The sequence below is a fragment of the Poecilia latipinna genome, unplaced genomic scaffold (assembly GCF_001443285.1).
Source record: "Poecilia latipinna isolate Pla-1442-1.1 unplaced genomic scaffold, P_latipinna-1.0 Scaffold2400, whole genome shotgun sequence".
Classification (NCBI taxonomy): Eukaryota; Metazoa; Chordata; class Actinopteri; order Cyprinodontiformes; family Poeciliidae; genus Poecilia; species Poecilia latipinna.
In genome coordinates, this window is record NW_015115016.1 from 65,937 (window position 1) to 87,462 (window position 21,526).

The 21,526-nt window shown below is 37.7% G+C and overlaps 2 protein-coding genes across 2 annotated transcripts; one reads left to right on the forward strand and one right to left on the reverse strand.

Moving 5' to 3' along the window:
* Positions 1-8,011: 8,011 nt before the first annotated feature.
* LOC106937650 (zinc finger protein Gfi-1b) lies at positions 8,012-14,128 on the reverse strand. The gene is made up of 7 exons (XM_015019271.1): positions 13,779-14,128; positions 13,407-13,510; positions 13,085-13,261; positions 11,319-11,548; positions 10,955-11,092; positions 9,821-9,986; positions 8,012-8,694 (listed from the first exon to the last, which is right to left on the reverse strand). Exons 2-7 carry the CDS (start codon positions 13,501-13,503, stop codon positions 8,516-8,518), a joined length of 987 nt encoding a protein of 328 aa, XP_014874757.1. The 5' UTR covers positions 13,504-13,510; positions 13,779-14,128; the 3' UTR covers positions 8,012-8,515.
* A 1,581-nt stretch (positions 14,129-15,709) lies between these two features.
* LOC106937649 (TSC complex subunit 1) lies at positions 15,710-21,324 on the forward strand. Its single transcript, XM_015019270.1, has 4 exons — positions 15,710-16,040; positions 20,505-20,717; positions 20,792-20,895; positions 21,025-21,324. The coding sequence occupies exons 2-4, from the start codon at positions 20,609-20,611 to the stop codon at positions 21,307-21,309; spliced, it is 498 nt and encodes a 165-aa protein (XP_014874756.1). The 5' UTR covers positions 15,710-16,040; positions 20,505-20,608; the 3' UTR covers positions 21,310-21,324.
* Positions 21,325-21,526: the final 202 nt, after the last annotated feature.

Consider the following 21,526-nt stretch of genomic DNA (forward strand, 5'->3'; position numbering starts at 1 on the left):
GATTTGGCCCCCGGGCCTTGAGTTTGACACATATAGTAAGTAAATGTAACTAGTTACTACCCAGCTCCAGTAAAGCACTGACAGAAAGCCCAGCTGATTGTCACTGCAATCTGTTTGCCCAGTGGTGAAGATTTGCTCGATCTTTCTTGTCTTCCCTCTTTGTCTCAGTTGTCATCCGATGTTCACAGACATCCTCGTCCCGCAGCGTTTAGTCGCTATCTGCCCGCTCCCCCCACATCTCGCTGCTGCTGCAGCCGTTACAGCGTGGAGAGGCCATGATAAGGTTATCAGGCAGCCTGGACCGGCGGCTGCCGCCCGATGATTTCAACCCTCTGCTTTCACTCATTTCTTTGACTTCCCTCGTCACGTTCCGCTCTTTCTTCTCAGCAGCTGGGGTTTTTTATCAGTTGAGGAGGAAATCTGCATTTGGATGCATGACTTCGAAGTTTGAGACTCAACTTTTGAAGGCAAATGGATTATTATGTTGACCTGCAGGGCCGGAGTTAGAAGGAACTGGGGGCCTTGGGCTGGAAACGGTTTGGTGCCTCATCCACTAAAGCAGAGGTGCCAAACTTATTTTAATTTTGGGCAACATCAAGATCATATGATGGGATATTAGGGATACATTAAGGAAATTAAAAATGATAAAATTGCAAAAACAGTCATGAAATTAGAAGAAAAAAGTAATAATGTTACAAGAACAAACTTGTACGATGATATGTTTATTTTATTTTTTGCAATACTACAAGAATAAAGTCTTTCTCATAATATTATGACTTTATTCTTGTATGAATTCTTCAAATTTTTTGACTTTGTAACATTTTATGATTTTATGAGTCAAATGCATCTTCTATGGTCCAAAGAGACTCTTTAGCTCCCAGTCAAGCTAAATAAAATATGTGTAGAGCCACAAATGAAAAAAAAGAAACAAAAAAAAACTTTTTGCACAATTATATTTTTTATTGTTATTCCCTCCAAAAGTTACAATAACTTTCAAATACTTGAACATTTTTTATGATGGAAAATCCCAAAATGTTATTATAATTCACCTGAAATGGTTCTAGACTCTTATATGAAGTATAATGTTTAAATTTGTTACATTTTTTACTTAGCTCTGCACATTAATCAACATTACCACAATTCATGGCAGTGTAAATATGTAGGAATTAGCATGCTAGCTAACCATCATCCATTATTGTCAGACAAGTAAGCACAAAAAACACAATGCCTCATTATAAAATTCACAGGTCAGAACATAATACACATAGTTTTATTAAAATATGTCTGAAAACACATGCATTCAATAAAAAAATTTAATTAAATTCTGTGGGCCGCCCACAAAATTTTGAGCCCTGGGCTACTGCCCTTGTAAGCATTTTCTAAAGTGATCTGTTCCCATAGTTTACTGGTGCAAAACATCCAGCTTTTAAATCACCTAAAAACTGGAAATTAAAAAAAAAAAACTTAGAAACTATAGATGAAAATAAAAAAACATTTTATTTTGTTTTTGAAACAGAAGAATAAAAGAGATCGATTGGCTGCTATTCCTGAGATACTCGTAGTGAAATCATCATCTGTATTAGTACTGATTTAGTCGAAATGTAGCATGCAACATGCAAAATATTTAAAGGCCTGGGGAAAACCCTGCGCCTTCATGTCTTAGATTTAGAAACTCTCCCGGATGAATCATAACAGGTTAGCTAACTTGGATGCAAAGTAATGGAGGCGCCAAAACAACCACAAATAAAAGTGAAGAAATGTGGAGGAACTCTGGTTTGTCTGGTTTCTTCAGGTAGTTTGATGTTAACCACATCAGCCTCCAGAAAGATTAACACAGAGTGTCGTCTTACAACCACAGGCCACGCTTTTTGATTGGATTTTATGTGGTAAACCACATAATACATAACTGAAAGATGGAATGAAAACTGTAACAGACATCTGTATTCAACCCCCTTCCCTCTGACACCCCTAAAAGAAAATCTAGTGTACGCTGTAAAAAAAAAAACAACCCAAAACAAAACTTACAAACTGTTTTTTCCTGTGTTTTCATGTCAATGCCAGTGAGATGTACTGTAAAAATAAAAATATTTTAGTTTTCAAATACCAGAAATGTTTGTGAATGTACCAGGAGAGAAGCTGCTAAAACACAGAACATTTCAGATTGGGGTTAAACGAAATGTGAATAAATTAAACAAACTCTTAAATAACAGTTAGTATGCATTTTAGAGTTGTTCCTATAGAGCAGCCATACTGGAGTTTGAGGTCACGGTTGGTTAGAAAACTGACTTTCCAAGTTCAGACATGTTCTGTTCTTGTTCTTAATTTCAACTTCCAAGAACTCAGAGAAAACAGCTGGTTGAAGCAACAAAACTTAAAAAAAATGTTTATTACCAACCAAAGTTAAGTCTAGTTTTCAAGATTTGGGATATATTTAATGCCACCTTTATATAATAGTTTTTAAGTACATCTAATTGCCCCAATTTGTTTAAAAAAACACGACTAATTAGAGTTTTATTCAATTTTATCTTAATGCCATGACACAGCTTTAAAGACAGGTGTAAACGTTGAAAGAAAACACGTTAAGAGAGGTCGACAGTTTTTGTTTTTGTTGACTCCTAATGCTCAGTCAGGCGTGGACATTAGCTAGCGTCACTTAGCCGTCACCACAGGACTTATCTGCAGCAAGCCAGGACTGCAGGCCTGCATCACGCCCCGTACTGACAGCAGTGATCGCGCTGCGTCTTCCTGGCGTCACTCACACAAAGGAAATCTGCAGACAGTTACTTTTTCTGTTCAGGAGTGATGCTGGCATTTCATTTAACATAAAAAAAAAAAACCATTTTGTTGTTTTTCTCATTTTATCTGTAAAATTTCAATTATTTGTGTCTTTATGTGTAGATAATTTGACCGTATTTTGAATAGTTTAAAGTGTTATTGGTTGGATTTCAAGTGCAGATATCTTGGTACACTTGAAATAAGACAAAACTAACTCACAAGTAACTTTTCAGTATAAGAGTTTCCTTGATATTGATAAAAAAAAGTTCTTGTTCGACTGGCAGATTATTTAACTTAACATATGGTAAAAATGTTACAAGTGAAATAATCTGCCAGTGGAACTAGAACAATTTCATCAATATTAAGGAATTATTTACATAAACCCTGACATCTTGCTGAAAAGTTTCTTGTAAGTTAGCTTTGTCTTATTTCAAGTGCAGAGTTCTGTTGGGGTTGCTAGGTAACGGGCTGGCCTTCCCTGGGGTTGCTAGGTAACGGGCTGGCCTTCCCTGGGATTGCTAGGTAACAGGCTGGCCTTCCCTGGGGTTGCTAGGTAAGGGGCTGGCCTTCCCTGGGGTTGCTAGGTAACGGCGCAGTGCCTGCTGGTTTGTTACATTACATTCCAGAGGTTTTCGAAACATTTAATTCAAAATCGACTTTGTGTTTTCTGTTTTTAGAGGCAGTTGACACCCAAATGTAAGTATAAAAACGTTAATTTTGTGAATATAGATGAAAAATAACTTAAACTTATAATATGGGTAAAATGTCTTGTCATAAGTGAAATAATCTGCCAGCGGAACTAGAACATTTTCATCAATATTAAGGAATAATTGCCTTAAAACTCAAATAAAAGTAAAAAGTAGCCATCCAAGAAAGTTAGAGTAAAAAAGTATTGTCTGAGTACCTGGTCAAATTATCGTTTAATATTTAGAAATTACATCATCAGATCGACCAAAATATAAAATATAAAGTGGACATTTTGGTATTTTAAGGACCAAAAATGATAATAATTCATGTAAGTGACAAAAATTAACAACAACATTTTTCCAAATCAGTTTCTTTCAATATAAAACTTCAGAAACTTTAACAGAAACTGCAGGTGTGTCTGTATCTGGTGGATTTTGGGCTAAAACATGTTTGGTTTCCATTCAGCGGGGAAAAAATCCAGAAATTTCACTCAAGTAAGAGTAGAAATATTTCATAATAAAATAAAAATACTCCTAAAAGTACAATTTTCCAAAAAAAGCTACACAAGTAAATGTAAGCAGTTACTACCCAACTCTGCTTGTAAGGTAGTTTTCTCTTATTTCTAGCATATTTATATATTTGCAGCAGAATCTCTAAAACTCCTTGGTGAGATTTTGTACGGTTTGACGACAGGAGCTTTAAAACGGTAAACAGTGATTCGGATTCCCAGCCGTGAATCTCTCCGGCTCCCAGCCTGGACTCCATGAATGCATCATTGATGCCTGGGGCGTTTGCTCAGACACCCTTCACATCCTGCACGGCTTCCAGAGTACTGGCTGCGGCTCATTTGCATGGAGATTTGCAAAACAAATCCAGAACATCCTGCTCTATCTCTTTACCTGTTTCTGCCAGATAGTTTGCACACTTTGCAAAACTTTAGCTGCGTGTTTTATATTTCTGCTCCAGCTGGTCTGTAAGGAGAATAATGTAGCTCCATACATTGCATACACTTTCTGGACAAACAACACAGAAAGCACAACTTTAAACAATATAACCTAAAAAAGAAACGTTATTAACCCGCTGCATACCTAGCAGGAATGGCTCGGGGAACAGTTTCCTTCGGTTTGTCCCGTTTTTCCCCAGGCAACCCCCGGCAGCCGCGGCCCGCCCCTTCCAGGACTCGCGTCCTGTTTGCTCAGTCCCACCCTGGAGGATCTCAGGCTTTTGTTCTGCTGCTCACCTGTGCACCGTTTTGATTTGCTCCGTCTCCTCACACCGGGGTTCTGCAGCCGCAGTATGTCTAACTGTTCCCAAGGATTAAACCCTGACCCTGTCGCCTCTATTTGCCAACAAATTTTGCATACAGAGACCTCAGATTTGTTTGTCAGACGGTCCATTCTCAGGAATACTCTGATTTCTGCAGCTATGGTTTGCAGTCATGTGAACAGTTTCAGATTAGATTTGCAGAAAACTGGACTTTCTTCTTCACTGTTGGACAAAACTCAAATATTTTACATTTACAACACATAAGCATCCATTTTGAATTTGTAAGCTTGCAAGACACAGGCTAACAATTAAATAAAGGTTGATTTCATTCAAAATTTGGAAACATATCCAGAATTACTGGCTGTTTGTGGGATAAATACAGCTTCTGCATGTGTGTGAGAATCGGTGACCTGTTTAAAAGTAATGTTTCCCAAAGACAGATTGTGAATTTGCATAATTTCTCTGTGTTTTTTTTATTTATCTGGAGGAAATCAGTGTTGTGTTGTGTTGTGTTGTGTTGTGTGAAGGCCTCAGAGGTTTGCAGTTAGCTGAAGTGGCAAGAAGAAAGTCATGGAAGAAAAGAAAAATGAGTTGTTTGGTCAAATAAGGTCAGTTCGGACCACAAATATGTGGAAGAACACTTCAAAAACACAAAATCTTGATAAGTATTTTTTGTCTAGTTTCTATATATCTTGAAATATGATAAAACTAAATTACAAGTGAATTTTCACTTAGATATAAGAGCTTGTTTTAAGTCAATAATTCCTTAATAATATTGTTGTAAGTTCCACTGGCAGATAATTTCACTTATAGCAAGAAATTTTACCCACATTATAAGTTATAAGCACTTTTACATCCATATTAAAGAATGTTTACTTATATGGTACTGATTATGCAAAATTCACATTTTGCATGTTTTTGTACTTTCATTTTGGTTCCTTCTGCTTCTAAAAACAAACCAAGCATTTGTATATTTTTTTAAAAAATACGCTCTGCCATTTTTGGGCAGGATCTTCATGTTTTTTGGTATCTGGAAAATGAGTCGTTTCAAAAACCTGAGTAATGTAACGTCACAAATCGGCAGGCACTGACCCTTCACCCAGTGACTCCAGAGAAGCTCAACCCGTTCCCTAGCAACCCCAGCAGAATTTCACCCGTTACCTAGCAACACAGACTGAACTCCAGGACGTTTGGTCAGCTGGTTTTACTGCTGTATCAATTCAGTTCAAATTCAGAAATATTTTATTGATTCTTGTAATTCATATTAATATAATAAGAGTTATTGTAGATGGTGATTGCTGATGAGGAAAGATCTCCTGTAGCGGTTTGTATTACAGTGAATCTGAAGAAGCCTCTGACTGAAGACACTTTGTTTTCCTAATACAGATTCATGAAGAGGATGGTTAACGCTGTATGCGCTGCACAATGGCTGCTGGAAAACACAAGTGTATTATTGTTGACTAACAATCAGAAATAACTTGCTGCATTCTTGTTGGTTGTGCAGGAGGCTTCACTTCTGCTCTTCAAAGATGAATAGCTGTAAAGAATTTTATTATATATCTGTTTGCAGCCGTTTTAACGTGTGAGTGTAAATGTTGAGTTTGTGGGTGTGGCCAGCGGCAGCTTATTAAAGTGACAGAAGGCCTTAAAATAGCTAAAATCTCATTATGCAAGAATAATTTTGTTAAAAAAGAAAAGTAACAAACAGCAAGAAAAATTAGCTTAGTTAGTTTTGTCTTATTTCCACTTGACTAAGACATTTGCACTAGAAACTAGAGTAAGAGTACCTGTTAGCATGTTTTTTCAGTGCGAGGCGTTCTGTGGATTTACCGACTCGTCCTTGTTGAAAGGTGAGCGTCGTTTCTGCGCCGTCCTCCTCGTCAGATTTAAAGGCCGTTCCTGATGATCTGATTTGCCTCCAGCAGCTTTGGTGTTTGAGGAAGGCGGCGCTTGTTGCCGTTTGTTTGTTGTAAGTAAATTCAACAGACTGGAAGGGTGGGGTGGCAGTTAGCTCAAGTAATCAATCCCTTTTCCACACACACACGTACACTCATTAATCCTTGTTTCCCAATAAAACCAAATGCAGAATTCATGAGCTTTCCTCTGATTTGACTTCTGCTTTTTCATGTTTTCGAAGCCATTCCTGAACGCTTCCCCAACTTTCCCTTCCTGCTGCTTTCTAGTCCACTATCAGGCACTGCGTGTGGATTTGCATGACGCTCCAGGTGTGTTATTTGACTGCAGGATCACTCTGGTCACGCAACAGATTTTCACCCGACTTAACAGTCCTGTAGGAATCCCACATCCTGCTTTAGACGAGAACGTCGCGCAAAAACAAACAAAAAATACAAGTGTGTGGTTATGAAACACGGGTTATTATCAAAAAGGAAAAGCAAAGATTTTACAGGATTGCAATTTATATCAATTTGTTTATTATCCCCAACAACCTGAATCATTCAAACACTGCAAAAATTACAAAATACTACCAAGTATGTTTATGTAATTTCTAGTTCAAGTACACGTAAAATAAGACAAGATTAACTTCCAAGTCATTTTCAGCAAGATAAGAACTTAAGTAAATAATTCTGTAATATTGATTATAAAAATGATTCGCTCCACTAGCAGATTACTACATTCTTCCAATATTATATGTGAAATAATCTGAAAGTGGAACTTGTCATTTTTTATCAACATTACAGAATTATTTACTTAAAATTAGCTCCTGCATTTTGCTAAAAAAAGTTACTTTTAAGTTACTTGCAACCAGAAGTGAGTAGAGTAGAACTACTTCAACATATTTTACTCAACTTCTCAAGTTACAGTAAAAAGTATTTGGTAAAAAGTTACTGAGTAACTGATCAAATTATCAGTCATTTAATATTTAGAAATTACATCATCAGATGGGCCAAAATATAAAGTTAAGTGGAAATCTTGGTATTTTAAAAACCAAAATGACAATAATTCATATAGGTAACAAAAAAAATAACAAAATCAGACAAAATATTTTTTTCCAAATCAGTTTCCTTCAATAAAAAACTTATGAAACTTTAACAGAAACTGCAGGTGTGTGTCTGTCTCTGGTGAATCTTTGGTTTAAACATGTTTGTTTTTCATTCAGTGGGTAGAAAATCCAGAAGTTTTACTCAAGTAAAAGTAGCGATACTTCATAATACAATTACTCAAGTAAAAGTGTAAAGTACAGCATAATAAAAAGTAATTATTTTTCAAAAAAGTTACTCGACTAAATGTAACTAGTTACTCCTTAACTCTGTTCAAAGTGAAATAATCTAAATAATCTTTTTCTATAAGTTAAAATGTTTTATTTCACTTATTAAGGAATAATTGACTCAAAACCAGCTCCTATTTCCTGTAAGTTTTGTCTTATTTCAAGTGCAGAAGATTTTTGAAGAGTTCCTTTGGGGTTGCTAGGTAACGGGGCCCATCTTCCCAGGGGTTGCTAAGTAACGGGGCCCGTCTTCCCAGGGGTTGCTAGGTAACGGGGCCCGTCTTCCCAGGGGTTGCTAGGTAACGGCTGATTTGTAACATTAGGTATTTGAATTGAAACTAGACTACAAAACTTGGTAATATTTTGTTGTTGTTTTTTTGTAGTGACCAGAAAATAAATACAAAATTAAACCAATTTTTCACATTCATACAGACATTTGATTTTAAAGATGGATTCCTATATATTACATTTCAGTTTGCCTGAAGGAGTCCTGCCATCCCAGACACACCTGACACTCGTTGTTTTAATAGAAATCTAATATGTACAAACATTCGGGCGCCTTCACTTCATGCCGTGCTGACTCTCGTGATGCCGGCGCAGATCCACCTTTCTCTGGAAGCCCTTTGAGCAAACATCGCACCCAAACGGTTTGAATCCCGTGTGCTTCCTGCTGTGGGTGATCAGGTTGGAGCTCTGGCTGAACGCTTTGCCGCAAACCTGGCACTTGTGCGGCTTTTCGCCTGCGAAAATAAAAAAATTATTTCACTTTTTGTTTTGTTTTTTTTACCCCTTGACTGATTTGATTTTTCCTTTAGTTGCAAAAAAGTCAGAGTTGCTTAAAAACAGCATCAGATGTTTTCACCTCACAGGTAAAGTTTCTATTAGCGACCAATCGAGAAGAATCGTGCCATTGTTCAGATTTGTAGAAGCCATGCTGTCAACAAATGTCAACTGAACAGACTTCCTTTTATAGAGTGTAGCGCGAAGCAGGAAAACCAGACATGCAAATTGACGGGATATTTGTTTAAACTTCTTTTTCTGATTTATCAGCAGCTTTATAACCTCTGGAAGCAATTCCTCCATGCTGCACCTGGAAAGTAGCTGATATCATCAAGCACATCTTTGGACAGAAACGAATCCCAAACTGGAAATCAAATTAAAGCTACAAATGCAGTGTGGATGGAGTGTTAAGGCAAGACTAAGAAAAAAATAACAAATAAAATAACAAAAATAAAGTCATAATATTACAAGAGTAAAGCTGAAATAATATGAAAATGAAGTCATAATGTTATGATTGTATTTTTGTAATTTTATGACTTTATTCTCGTATTATTTCAACTTTTTTCTCATCCGACTTTATTCTTGTAATCTTTTAAGATAAAAGATTACAAAAATAGACAGAACAAATAAAAGTGTTCTGTCCTGTGAATTGTACAGTCCTAAATATTGCATATGATCTGAATAATTACAAAAAAACTATTTTAAAACGATAAATTAACTTATTTGTGGTAAAATCACAAAACTGTTGTTTTTAGCTGCAGATGAATCTTAATCAAGCTACAAATCATCAAAAGTTCACTAAAGGATTGATGTGTTATTGCATTTTAGGTAATAAATTGTTTATTTTCTTATTTTAAAAAAGGATTTTAAAATGTATTTCTAATAAAATAAAAATCAGCAGAGTGTGATCATCTTTTATCTGATTCATCGTCGGAATAATCGATTACTAAAATAATCGTTAATTGCAGCCCTGAAAAGTCTAATATTTTCAAAATATTGCACTTTTTCAAACGGCTGATAACTGAATGGTTGATGCTGTAGCAGGTTGAGTCCAGAGCAGAGTGGGAGGATCTCCGCTGTAATTACCTGTGTGGATGTACGTGTGCTTCTTCATGTCCGACTTCTGATGGAACCGTTTCCCGCAGTACTGACAGGGGTACGGTCTGGTGTCGGAGTGGATGAGCAGGTGTGTCGACAGCGTGGAGGAGCGCTTGAAGGATTTACCGCACATCTTGCAGTCAAAGCTTTTTTCCTGAACATACAATGAAATTAAACAATTTAGCCCCGTTTGATAGTTTTTATAAGTAATAAACTGCGACCTTTTAAAAGTAGAACTGCAGGATTTATTCTGCAGTTCTACTGCAAACATCATTTTTTGCATAAATCATCTGAAATTCCTCATGCAAATGTCTCTGTATTAGATTCAAAACATTACGTTTTCATGCTAACTACTATTAGCAATCCAAGCTAATAGTACATTTCTAATCATTTCTATGAATAAAAACACATAAGAACCATGTTAACAAGTTGAGATTTCAGCACAAAAACTGTTTTTGTAACAGTAAAATTCTGGCAACCACAGCTGACGGCATTTTACCATAAATGACAGATTTTTTTTCTTTTTTTACAGTGTATAGCTGTATAAAACTCAGATTAGCTGGGTGAGCTTTGACTTTCCCAGTCTGTTCTTGTTTTTCACTGAAAAATCCGATTTCCAGGTACAAAGAAAACGCACTATTACTATTCAAAATGGCTGCCAGGCTTAAAGATAAACCAGGGATACACCATTTATTGGTAGCACTTTTAAAACCAGTATCCCACTGTACAACCTCTACTTGTGATTTTTATAGTGCTGAATGCATAACTGGATATTTTAATTAATGTTTAAGTATGCCATTGTTGTTTATGCTAACTTTTGTTAGCAGCACAAAACAATATTAATGTATTTCACTGATTTTAACACAAACAAACAGTGTATAACTATGTTGATGACAGTATGGTAGATGAGATGAAAACAATCAGAAGTATAAATAAACGGCCTTTCACCATTATTCGGCAGCCATATTGAATTTTCACTTTCAATGGGGTTTAAAATAGATTTTTCAGACTTAAATCAATAATTTCTTAAATAAATGAAGCCTGGCAACATACTACTGTTTTCTCAGTTTTACAAGATTACAAATTTTTATGAAATCTGAAGTAATGTGTGTTTTTGTTTACCTGGGAGTGAACGTTCATGTGCTGCTCCAGGCTCACAGCGTGCCCAAAGGTTTTCCTACAGATGCTGCAGCCAAAAGGTCTCATTCCGCTGTGCGACCGCCTGACATGAACCTCCAGTCCATGAGAAGTTGAGAACACCTGAACAACAAGAAACAGCAAAAACAACCTGAGTAAATTAAAGGCAAATGTTGATTTTATTTGCTAACAGAAAACATTTACTCAAACCCCTGAGCCGCACTTTGGACACCCCTGAGTGGAATAATTTGTACAAGACAAGGTTGGTTTTGATTGGCTCTTATTTTAATAAATGAAATCATCATTTTAAATATTGACATTCCATGCAGTGATGAGAAAAGCTGCCTACTTTGTCGCAGGTGATGCAGTGGTAGGTGTTGGAGGTGGGGGAGTAGTGCGTGCTGCAGTCCAGCGGCTGCTGCGGCGGCGGACTGCGGCTGATGTGGCCGCCGTACAGGCTGCTGGCGTGCTGCAGCACCGTGGGGCTGAAGCTCAGCTGCCGCAGCTCGTAGGACGACGACACCGGCTCCCAGGCGTACGAAGGCTTGTAGTAAGGTGGGAACTCGGCCATGTGGGGCTCTAACACAGGAAGAACAAGTGGAGAGGTGAAATATTATGTTTCCCTTTACAGGTTGGGACACAAAACATGTTCATTACAGTTTGTGCACAAAGTCATTCTTTGATAATAAGATTTCAGCTTTCCAGCAGCCATTGTACAGCACACAGAGCAGTAAAACCAGCTGACCAACCATACCGGAGTTCCGCTTGAGTTGCTAGGTAACAGGCTGGGGTTGCTAGGCAACGGCGCAGTGCCTGTGGATTTGTGACGTTGCATTCCGGAGGTTTTTTGAAATGGCTCATTTCGGGACACCAAAAACAATTAACTTATTGCCAAAAAAAATGCTAAGTGTTTTCCTTAGAAAGCAGCTGAGAACTAGATGGAAGTACAAAACGTTTACATAGTGTCAAATTTATTCTTTAAAAATGGGACATTGGATATCATTTAGCATTTACATGCAAATATATGAGATTATAGCCAAGTGACTAATTTTCATATCTAGTTCCACTGGCAGGATGATGATAATGTAAAGTTTAATGAGAAGAAAAGAAGAACAAGCAGAATCAGACTACTGCATAAAACCTTTCCACTGAACTCTGATCTAGAACCGCACAGCATTCTGGGAGATGTAGGCGTACAGACTTATAGCCGCTCAACCTCTCTCAGCCAGTTAAGTTTGTTTGGTGCAATCAACTAACTCACTCACTCTTTGGTTACCTAGCAACAACCTGCTGGATAACAAGCAGCAGTTCCAGGTTTCGCCATAACTGCTTAAAACTAAACAATAACTGCGGATAAAACAGGAAAGACCTCAGTTTGGCAGCATTTCACACATTTAAAACACAAAAACTACTCAATACATAGTTTTCATGTGACGTCACACCTCCGTGAACTTTGTAACTGACAGCCATGTTGCCAGGCGGTTGCTATGGAGTTTCTATGACAACGATAACAAGCCTCAAACTTAGCGCTAACTCTCGACTCGTTCCTATCTAACTTACAAACAATAAAATACATTACAACTACTTGAGTACTCTACAGATCTCTGTGTAATACTAAGATAAATATCTGAGATATTTACTGTTGTACTGCCGAACTAGCAAAATTAGCTTAACTAATGTAACTTTTATCTGCTAGCTAACACCGACATGTAGCCTACGTGTTTGTTACTTCATTTACTTTGCCAATCACCAGAACCTTGTTAATCTGAAGAGTTTGCATCCTTTACAAATCCGTTTAAACGTTGATTATTTTGTACTCAATTTTTGTGTTAAATAGGCTGCTAACTGTATCATAGTATGAAATCGGAGGAACATCTCCGTTTTATACGAGTCAATCAAACTCAAACTGGTCAAGAATGTCCACATATTTTCTTTTTGTTGATCTCAAGCCGCTATGCTTTACGCTGTGTTTGCCTATTAAGATGGCGCGGACCACTTCCGGTTCAGACTTGTTTGGAATTATGTATATGATTATTTATATCAGCAGATGTGAAACGCTTAAAAAATCCGGACAGGCCCCTGCTAATGTAAAGCTGGTCTGGTTGAGGTACCGACCTGTCAGGTAGTAGGGCTGAGAGGGCGCCAGCGGCGGGCTGGCCGGCTCTGGGTGAGCAGGTAACGGACACTGCGGCTCTGAATCCTCCGGAGGGGAGCACCGGTCTGCGGACAGGGAGGGGCCCTCAGACAGGGGCTCCTCTGATGAGTCTGTGCTCTGCAGCTGCGACGGGACTTCTGATAAATGCACAAGAAATAAACAAAACAGTTGAGCACATTGCAAGCAGCTTTAATTTTTAATGCGTGCAACATTTAATCAAATGTTTATTTAGCGAAGAAAAGGTGATGCATTTTCCATTTAAAGTTTCAGATAAAGTCTTACCCTGGTCTTCAGACTCCGCCGGCTGATCCTCTTCATAAGTGCGATGGATGTTATAAGAGGCGCACCGTTTGTTTTTCACCAGAAATGACCGCGGCATGTTGATTCTGCGTCGCAAAAATAGCACACAAAACGTTTCATATTTGTTTTTAAATCAAATTAAGTATTCTAAAATGTCATTATAATGTTAAATAAATATTTAAGCTACACATTAGAATATGTTTTTTAAGGTTTTAGAATTGGTTAGAGCTAAAATGTAACTTTGAAGAAGTTTTTATTCTTGTTTACCGAAAACAATTAAAGATATTGTTGTTAACTGCCTGCTTGCGTTATTATACAATTTATGACAATGTGCAACAGTTGGCACCGACTCACCGTTAATTGAGCCCGAATTAAAACAACAATAATAAACTTTATAGATCCAAAATGCGTCGCAAGGAAAAAAAAAAGAAAAGAAACACAGAGAAAGAAATCCGTTTCCTAAAAGTTGCAGGCGCGTTAAGCAGAGTAAGAAGCATCATCAGCGCTCGCAGCTCGGTCTTTTTCTCCCCTCCCTGATTTTCAATCAGATAACTTCGCAGGGGAATCTGACTGTGGTTTCAGCCAATGAAAAGGCCAAGCTGCAGGTGGAAATTTGCTTAGAAAAACAGCGGCCTTCGGAACAGTTATACAAAACAGCCGCGAGTGCATGAGGGGGGAGAGACTTTTTAAAAAAAAATACACAACAGCACGTTAAATATGCGAAATATGCAACAAAAAAAATTAAAAATAAATCCTGCGTAATTAATTAAAATGCAGAAACAAGAACAACAAAAACTTTACTTCAACTTTTAAAAGAAATCTCTAACGCTTTCTGTTTGGTTTACTGGATTTACACAAAGTAAAGTAAAATAAAGTAAAGTTGTGTGTAAGATTTACGAGTCTTAATCTTCCACATATGTAACTTTAGCGCCTCCAAAGATACACATACCAAACCAGTCTGCTTATCCAAGCACAGCTAACTGGTGGTTGCTATGGCGACACAGAAACACAATTTATTCAGTCAATTAAATGAAAAGTTCATTTTAATACTAATAATAACCACAACCATCATCATCTTCCTCTTCTTAGTCATCATTATTATTTGTGAGAGTTTCGGTGTAAGAAGGACAAAATTAAGTTTGAGTGCAAGAGCGACATCTAGTGGACAGAAATATCAACGTGCCACATAATATAATATAATATAATATAATATAATATAATATAATATAATATAATATAATATAATATAATAACATCATGTCATAAAATATGTTACTGCAAATATCGCAATGTTCATTTATTTCAGTAACTCCATTCAGTGAAGCAGATTATTTGCACACATTTGATGTTTTTAAGTCTTTATTTCTGTTAATTATGATGAGTTTATGCTACGGTTATTGAAAATACAGCATCAGACAAATGTGGTGATATAATGCTGCCATCATGTGAACCTGATGTGATGCACAGTGTATTAGTCTCAGTCTAAAGTTAAATTAAGAGTTCATGGTGAGATAAGTCAAATCTGGCTTCATTTCAGCGAATAAGTAAGAACTGATAAATATTTCAGTCTTTGTGTGCAAAAATGATCGAGACAAAAACTGGCAGCTGTAAAGGCAACATAAGGTGTTTTTATTTAGGGTCCCTAATATATAATCATTAGGATTGGTATTCTGACTTTAAAATCAGAACTGTAGTTTTATTATGAAATTTAAAATTTTATTATCAGAATTCTGATTTTATTATGATACTTTAATCAAAAAGATTTTGGACTTGAATCTCAAAATTTTGACTTTAACCTCACATAATTCTAACTTTATTAACAAATTTCAAACTTTAATATCAGACTTTTTTGCTTCAATCTCCGAATTATGACTTTAATCTATGAGAAATCAGACTTTAATCTCAAAATTCTGATATTAATCTCAGAATTCTAACATGATTATTATTATTATTAAAATTTCAAACATTATTATCAAAATTCTGAGTTTGATCTATGAGAATTCAGACGTTAATCTCAGAATTAAGACTTTTCTCTCAGAGTTATGATATTTTGTTGTCGGAATTAAAACTTTAATACCAATTTTCAAACTTTATCATCATAATTTTGACTTTAATCTCACAATCCCGACTTTAATTTTGGAATTTTGACATCAAGATTTCAGATTTTTTTTTCTACAGTGGAAATAATTATCTTCTGCCACACTAACAAAACCCACACCGACGTGTTTCTGTAAAATCTTATTTAATTTGCTTTTAAAAAGTAAAACTAAATCGCGCGTGCGCTCTCGGCATGTGGGTCACGCGAAGCCGCATTACACACAGTTCAGCCCTTCAGCAGCAGCGATGGGAAAACAAACTTTAACTGCGCGACAGAGATAAGAATCAGCCGCTATCCGTGTGGAAGCTCGAGCGGAGTGTCGGCTGTCGGGATTAGGATGATTTTCAGAAGCTGTCCCGGTTCGGTGCTGGTGGAAAAGCGGCAGCATTGAGGCGCAGAGCCGCTCGGAGTTGCGGGATTAGTTCGCTCGCAGCCTGACAGCGGAGGCTGACTGCGGTGGGATGGGCTGTGAGGTGTTCAAGATGGCGGCGCCCTGTGGAGTGAATCTACTCTAACAGGTAAACAGCTCCACTTATTTGTGAATAATCCGGTTTGTTATCAGCGGGTTCCAGCTCAGATGTTGCGTTGGGTTCAAACCGAACCGATCTGGCCGCTGTAGGTCGAACCGAGCCGGACTGACATGGGGAATAAATGTTGCTCGGAGTGTGGGTCGCTGCTCCCAGCTAACGTTAGCTGTCGGCGCTGGGTTGACTTGTGTTTTTTTCCCTCCTGGACAGACCTGGTGATGGATAGAGTTGATTTTTCAAAGGTTATATCTTGGTTTTATCTTTATTTATGTATGTTTTGTAAAATCGCTGCTCGGCGTGTCACGGAAAAGAAATGTTCGTGTTTTAGAAGCGGGTAAAGTAAAGCCAAGCCTGCCCATTGTTCTCTGCGAGTTGTTTACGACAAGCAGCAGCAGCAGCAGTCAGTGGTCAGTCTTCATGCAGCAGCGGCTCCTCTGCCTTTCTGACTGAACCATGTTGCATTTAATGCATCTCAATGCTTGACTTTACCTTCATCATGCAACCAGCTAGCAGTAAATATTCACGGATTTTTGTTGTTGGTTTCTTCGAGTTAAAGCCATCAGGATGTTTTTGCTAGAGCCTGCAAAATAATTCAAAATTCAGTGCGTTTTCAATTCATTTCAACAATTATTTCTTTATTTTTAAGTAAACGCGTATGATTTAAGTGTCTTTGGTAGCAGTCAGTGTTGCAGCTAATCTAAAGACACTTCTGACTGAAGATTTTCGATATGACAGTCTCATGACATGCTAACAACTCAGTTTCCCAACAGAGACAGTATTTCACTAACATGACCTGGATGACATCATCAGCTGTTAGGAAGCTCTGCTAATCCACCTCATTTGCTTTTGCTTCTCCTCTTTAAACTTCTATTTGGTTTTATGGTTGCTGTTATGGTTCTCTTTCTGCTCTGCATCCATGATGTCTCCTTTTCAACTCCTCTGGGATTTTTGGGTCGTAGTTCAGGCATGATTTGAGCTTATGAGATGCTAATCAGCAGCCTCCAGTTGTAAAATTGATGCCTTGTTGCCTCGGTTACGCATCATAACCTTTTTCTGAAGGCAGGAAAGTAAGAGCAAAAATACTTCCAGCTGCACAGCATTCAGTAATTATCCAAACATACAGCGACTTGACCAAAAATACAACCAATCAGAGCTAATGTAGCACCGCTATTCTAAAATATATGTTTTTTTATTAAACATTTACAACAAACTAATAGAAAATAGAGACAAATGTCACACACCTTGACAGCTTTAAAGTCACAAAAATGGAAACAACTTTCCAGTAATGCTAAATCTGGATTACGAATATATATATAAAACTACACAAGTGCACATTTGTTGCTGTCCAGTCATACCTAATATCCTGTGTGGAATAAAGTTTTCAATAGTTTTGAAATGAGAAGGGAAAGTTTTCCTCCTCGTGTTTGAGATCTTTCTGGATGTTGGATGTTTTGAAGTGGATCTGCTGCAGTTCTGCAGGTTCCCAACATAATGAGACCCTAAAAACACCCAGAGAAAGCTACAATGATCAAAGCATGTTCATGTGTTAGAAAGGCCTAGTCAAAGTCCAGGCTTAAATCCAAAAAGGAAGCTTATTAGATGCATCCTTGCCCCAACAAGCTAAACGTTTTCAGCTGCTCTGATCGCAATAATATCATATTAATCCAAGTACACCCTCTCCTAGATGAAAATAAAACTTTAATTTCTGAAAAATATTTAACATTGGGGCTGGAAAACAGTTTAAATACCCAAATAAATAAACAAACAAAACAAAACATGGATTATGGATTCTCTGTCACCAAAATTGTTTCAAAAATGATTAATTGTTTAAAACTGAAATGTTTGACACAGTTGACTGTGAAACCATTTATTCCTCATTCATGAAGAAAACCTCAAGATATTTTGACTCTAATGGAAAAGACTCAGTGCTTCGGTTTAGGATTTTATTAAACCTCCTTCAGTTGAATAAATGGCTGAGAGCAAACGGGGCAAATAACACAAACAGAAATGTTCATTCGATTTCCCAAACAAAGTTTTTCATCTTCTTTCTGAGTATCCATTGAGCAGTATGACGGCTCGTTAGGGCCACTGAAGTAAGAAAAAAAAATTAATTTAGAAAAATTTCTAGAAAAAAACAAGGACATTTTTGAGCTCCAAAAGTGAAAAAAATTGCTAAAAAAATCTCCAAAATTTTGAGATTAATCTCAGAAAATTTCAAGAAAAAAAAAATCTAATTTCTGAGTTTGTAAAGTCAAAAATGTGCGGGGGACAAATTTTGAGATTAATCTAAGAAATTTTCAAACGTTGAAAAATGGGTTAAATAGCCAGAAACTTTGTAGATTTTATTTTATTTTATTTATTTTTTTTCAAAATTTTCTGAAATTCAAAAGTTGAATATTTGTGTGAGAAAACTCAGTAATGTTGAGATTAAACCCAGAAATGTTGAAGAAAAAACAAAGTTTCTGAGTCTAAAAGTTGGAGATTTGTTAGAAATTTTGAGCTTCCAGATGAACATTTTTGAGTTTCAAAAGTCGGAAATTTTCTGAGTTTCAAGAGTTTAAACTTTTTACACTTTTTGAAGCTCAGAAATTTCCTTGTTCATTCTAGTAATTTTCTGAGATCAATCTCAGAATTTCAGCGTTATTCGGCCGACATTTACTCCTTTTCATTGGTTTTCCATCGACAGTAGCCCCAATTCGCCGCCGTCTTCAGCGGCTGGCGTCTCCCGCTCAGATAGTTATCGTTTCCAGTGCCTCCCTGGCCGCGCCGGCGCTGCATAAAGCGTCTTTGTGCGACGCAGAGCATTCCCCGGCTGCCTGAGATCACATTGAGTGTTGCTCATGTTTGTGTCTGCTCTCCTCGCCCGGACGTCCAGCCACATGAGTCAGCAGTCGATTGAAACAGAGGGACGATTGAGCTGCGGATGCTGCGCCGCATCAGAAACAAGCGCTGAGCTGATTGGTCATGGAAGAAGCACAGCTGCGTTTGAAGAAACTTTCAGTTGATGGTCATGTTTTAGCAGCTTTCTCTGCTCGGACGTTTGGAGTGAGATCTGAGGAGCCGATGAGATCGGCTTGAGCTGAATCATTGTTCCAGGTTGGTGATAAGCTGCCTGGCATTAATGAGCTGCCCGTCAGGATTACACTGCAAATCTGCTGCCAACAGAATATCTAATCTTTGTTGATATTAGAAAACATCCAGGTTGTTAATTTTGATCTTCAGTTCCATTTTCCTAAATGAGGCCGAGGAAAGTTGGTGCCTCAGGAAAAGAAACTAAAGGCCTGGATTTATTTTATTAATCAGATCAAAGCAGTTTTTATCTGCCAAATTATCAATCAATACCTCCTGTTTTTTGCAATTCTGCAATTTTTAATGCACAATTTATTGCACATTTTCTACAAATGTTTCTACAGAAGCGTTTGTTTTAAGTGATGCTAACTCCCACCTGCAGGTGGCAGTATTTCTTACTTCTACTACTCTGCTGCTCCAGCCTGACTTGATATAAAGTTACTGTCTGTTCGGCATGGTGACTACAAAAGTCACATTTTCCGCCTAAAATAGGCGTAAATATTCCCAAATTACTTATAAATATTTCCAAACTAGCTTCACAAGTTCAGTGATATTCTAAGGAAAAATCACCAAAATGGCAAAAACCTGGAGGGACTGATTACTGGGATCAATCCATCAATGACAGGAAATAATTTCAAAATGCAACTCAAAAAATATTTATATTTTATTATTTTACAAATTAAAATTTCAGAATCCCAAAATTCAATTAATCAACAAAATTGATTTATCGCCCAGCATTAATCTGGATGAAGGCAAAAATGACTTATATGGTTAATCATAATTAATCAAAATTTTATTGCATCTTTAAAGGTTTTTCTTATTTTAAAAAATGAATTCAATTATTTATTTGCATCTTTTAATGTATTTCTAATATTTTTTATATAAAAAAGGCTCAAATGGATGAATGAAAAATCTGTAGAATGTGCCAATTTTTTTTATCAATCGATTGGAGTATACAAACTAAAAAAAATCCATTTGCTGTAAGAACAACATAGTCAGGGCAGTAAATAATCCAAAACCGTAAAAAAAATATACATTTTGTATTTATGATTTAAAAAAAAAAACATTTGTCTCTAAATATATTTTCCCAAAACTCCTCAGATTGCGTAGTGTTAGCTTCCGGTGTAAAGAACGCTGTGGTATCTCATTTAAAATGTTTTTCTTATTTTAAAAAACGAATTATTATATAGAAAATGTTTAAGTAGTTAAATGAGAAATCTGTAGAATGTGCCAATTTAAAAAAACGATTGTTAGAATAATCGATTTCTAAATTAATCGTTAGTTGCAGCTCCTGTCTGACTGTGTGCAGAATCCTCTCAGATTTTAAATGACCCAGAGACGTTCTGGATCCGTTTCTGACTCTGGGTTTGGGTTCTGACCCGCCAGCGGTGCCTGGAGACTGTATTGGTGGGCGGGCCCCAGGAGTCCTCCAGGCAAGCCGGGTCTGACACTGGGAGAGAAACGCGGCCTGCACCTCCAGCACTGCCACCATGGCCAGGGAGCAGCCCAACGTCGGGGACCTCCTCCCGCTCCTGGAGACCTCCGACCTCCAGCAGCTCGAAGAGATCCGGAGCCTCATCAACGAGCAGCTCAGCACCGGTGGGTCATCCGGCTCCGTCGACCTGAGCAGAAGTAAACGAACGAGCCGGTTAAAAATGCTGCTTCCCTTCCAGAGCGAGGCTCCATGCTGCTGAACGGGTTGGTGGACTACTTCCTGGAAACCAACTCCGCCCAGGCCCTGCATATCCTGTCCTCAGTCAGAGAGCCGCATGACAAGGTGAGAGTCCGATTCGTTTGTGATTAGCTCTGGCTGTTGCTCTCCTTTATTCCTTTAAGCATAAAAAACATCCGTTTTTTGCTAACTTTGCTTGTTGTAAACGCATCCAACCGTTTGTCCGCCGCCCAGCACCTTCTGGACAAGATGAACGACTGTATGGCCAAACCAGCTTGCCGGCTGCCCACCCTCATGCTGCTCGGCCACGTGGTCCGAAAGCAGCCGTCCTGGATCCACAAGATGGCCCGCTACCCTCTGCTGCTCTCCCTGCTGAAATGCCTCAAGGTGAGCCGCCATGTTGGCACGAAGCAGCAGGGCGAGATGGTTTGGTTTGTTATGATGATCGAGATTCTCATGGAGTTGTTGGTTTTTGGTGGCAGTGAGAACCAGAACCGTCTTCCTGTCACTCTGATTTAAACACCAAGGTTGGTCCTTCAGAATGGAGAGTCCTGATTCTAGAAGACACATTTAGGAAAGTCAGGTTATTAGCCAAGGATGGATGGAGGGATGGATGAATGGATGGATGGATAATTGGATGAATGGTTGGATGGATAATTGGATGGATGGTTGGATGGATAATTGGATGGATGTATGAATGGTTGGATGGATAATTGGATGGATGGTTGGATGGATA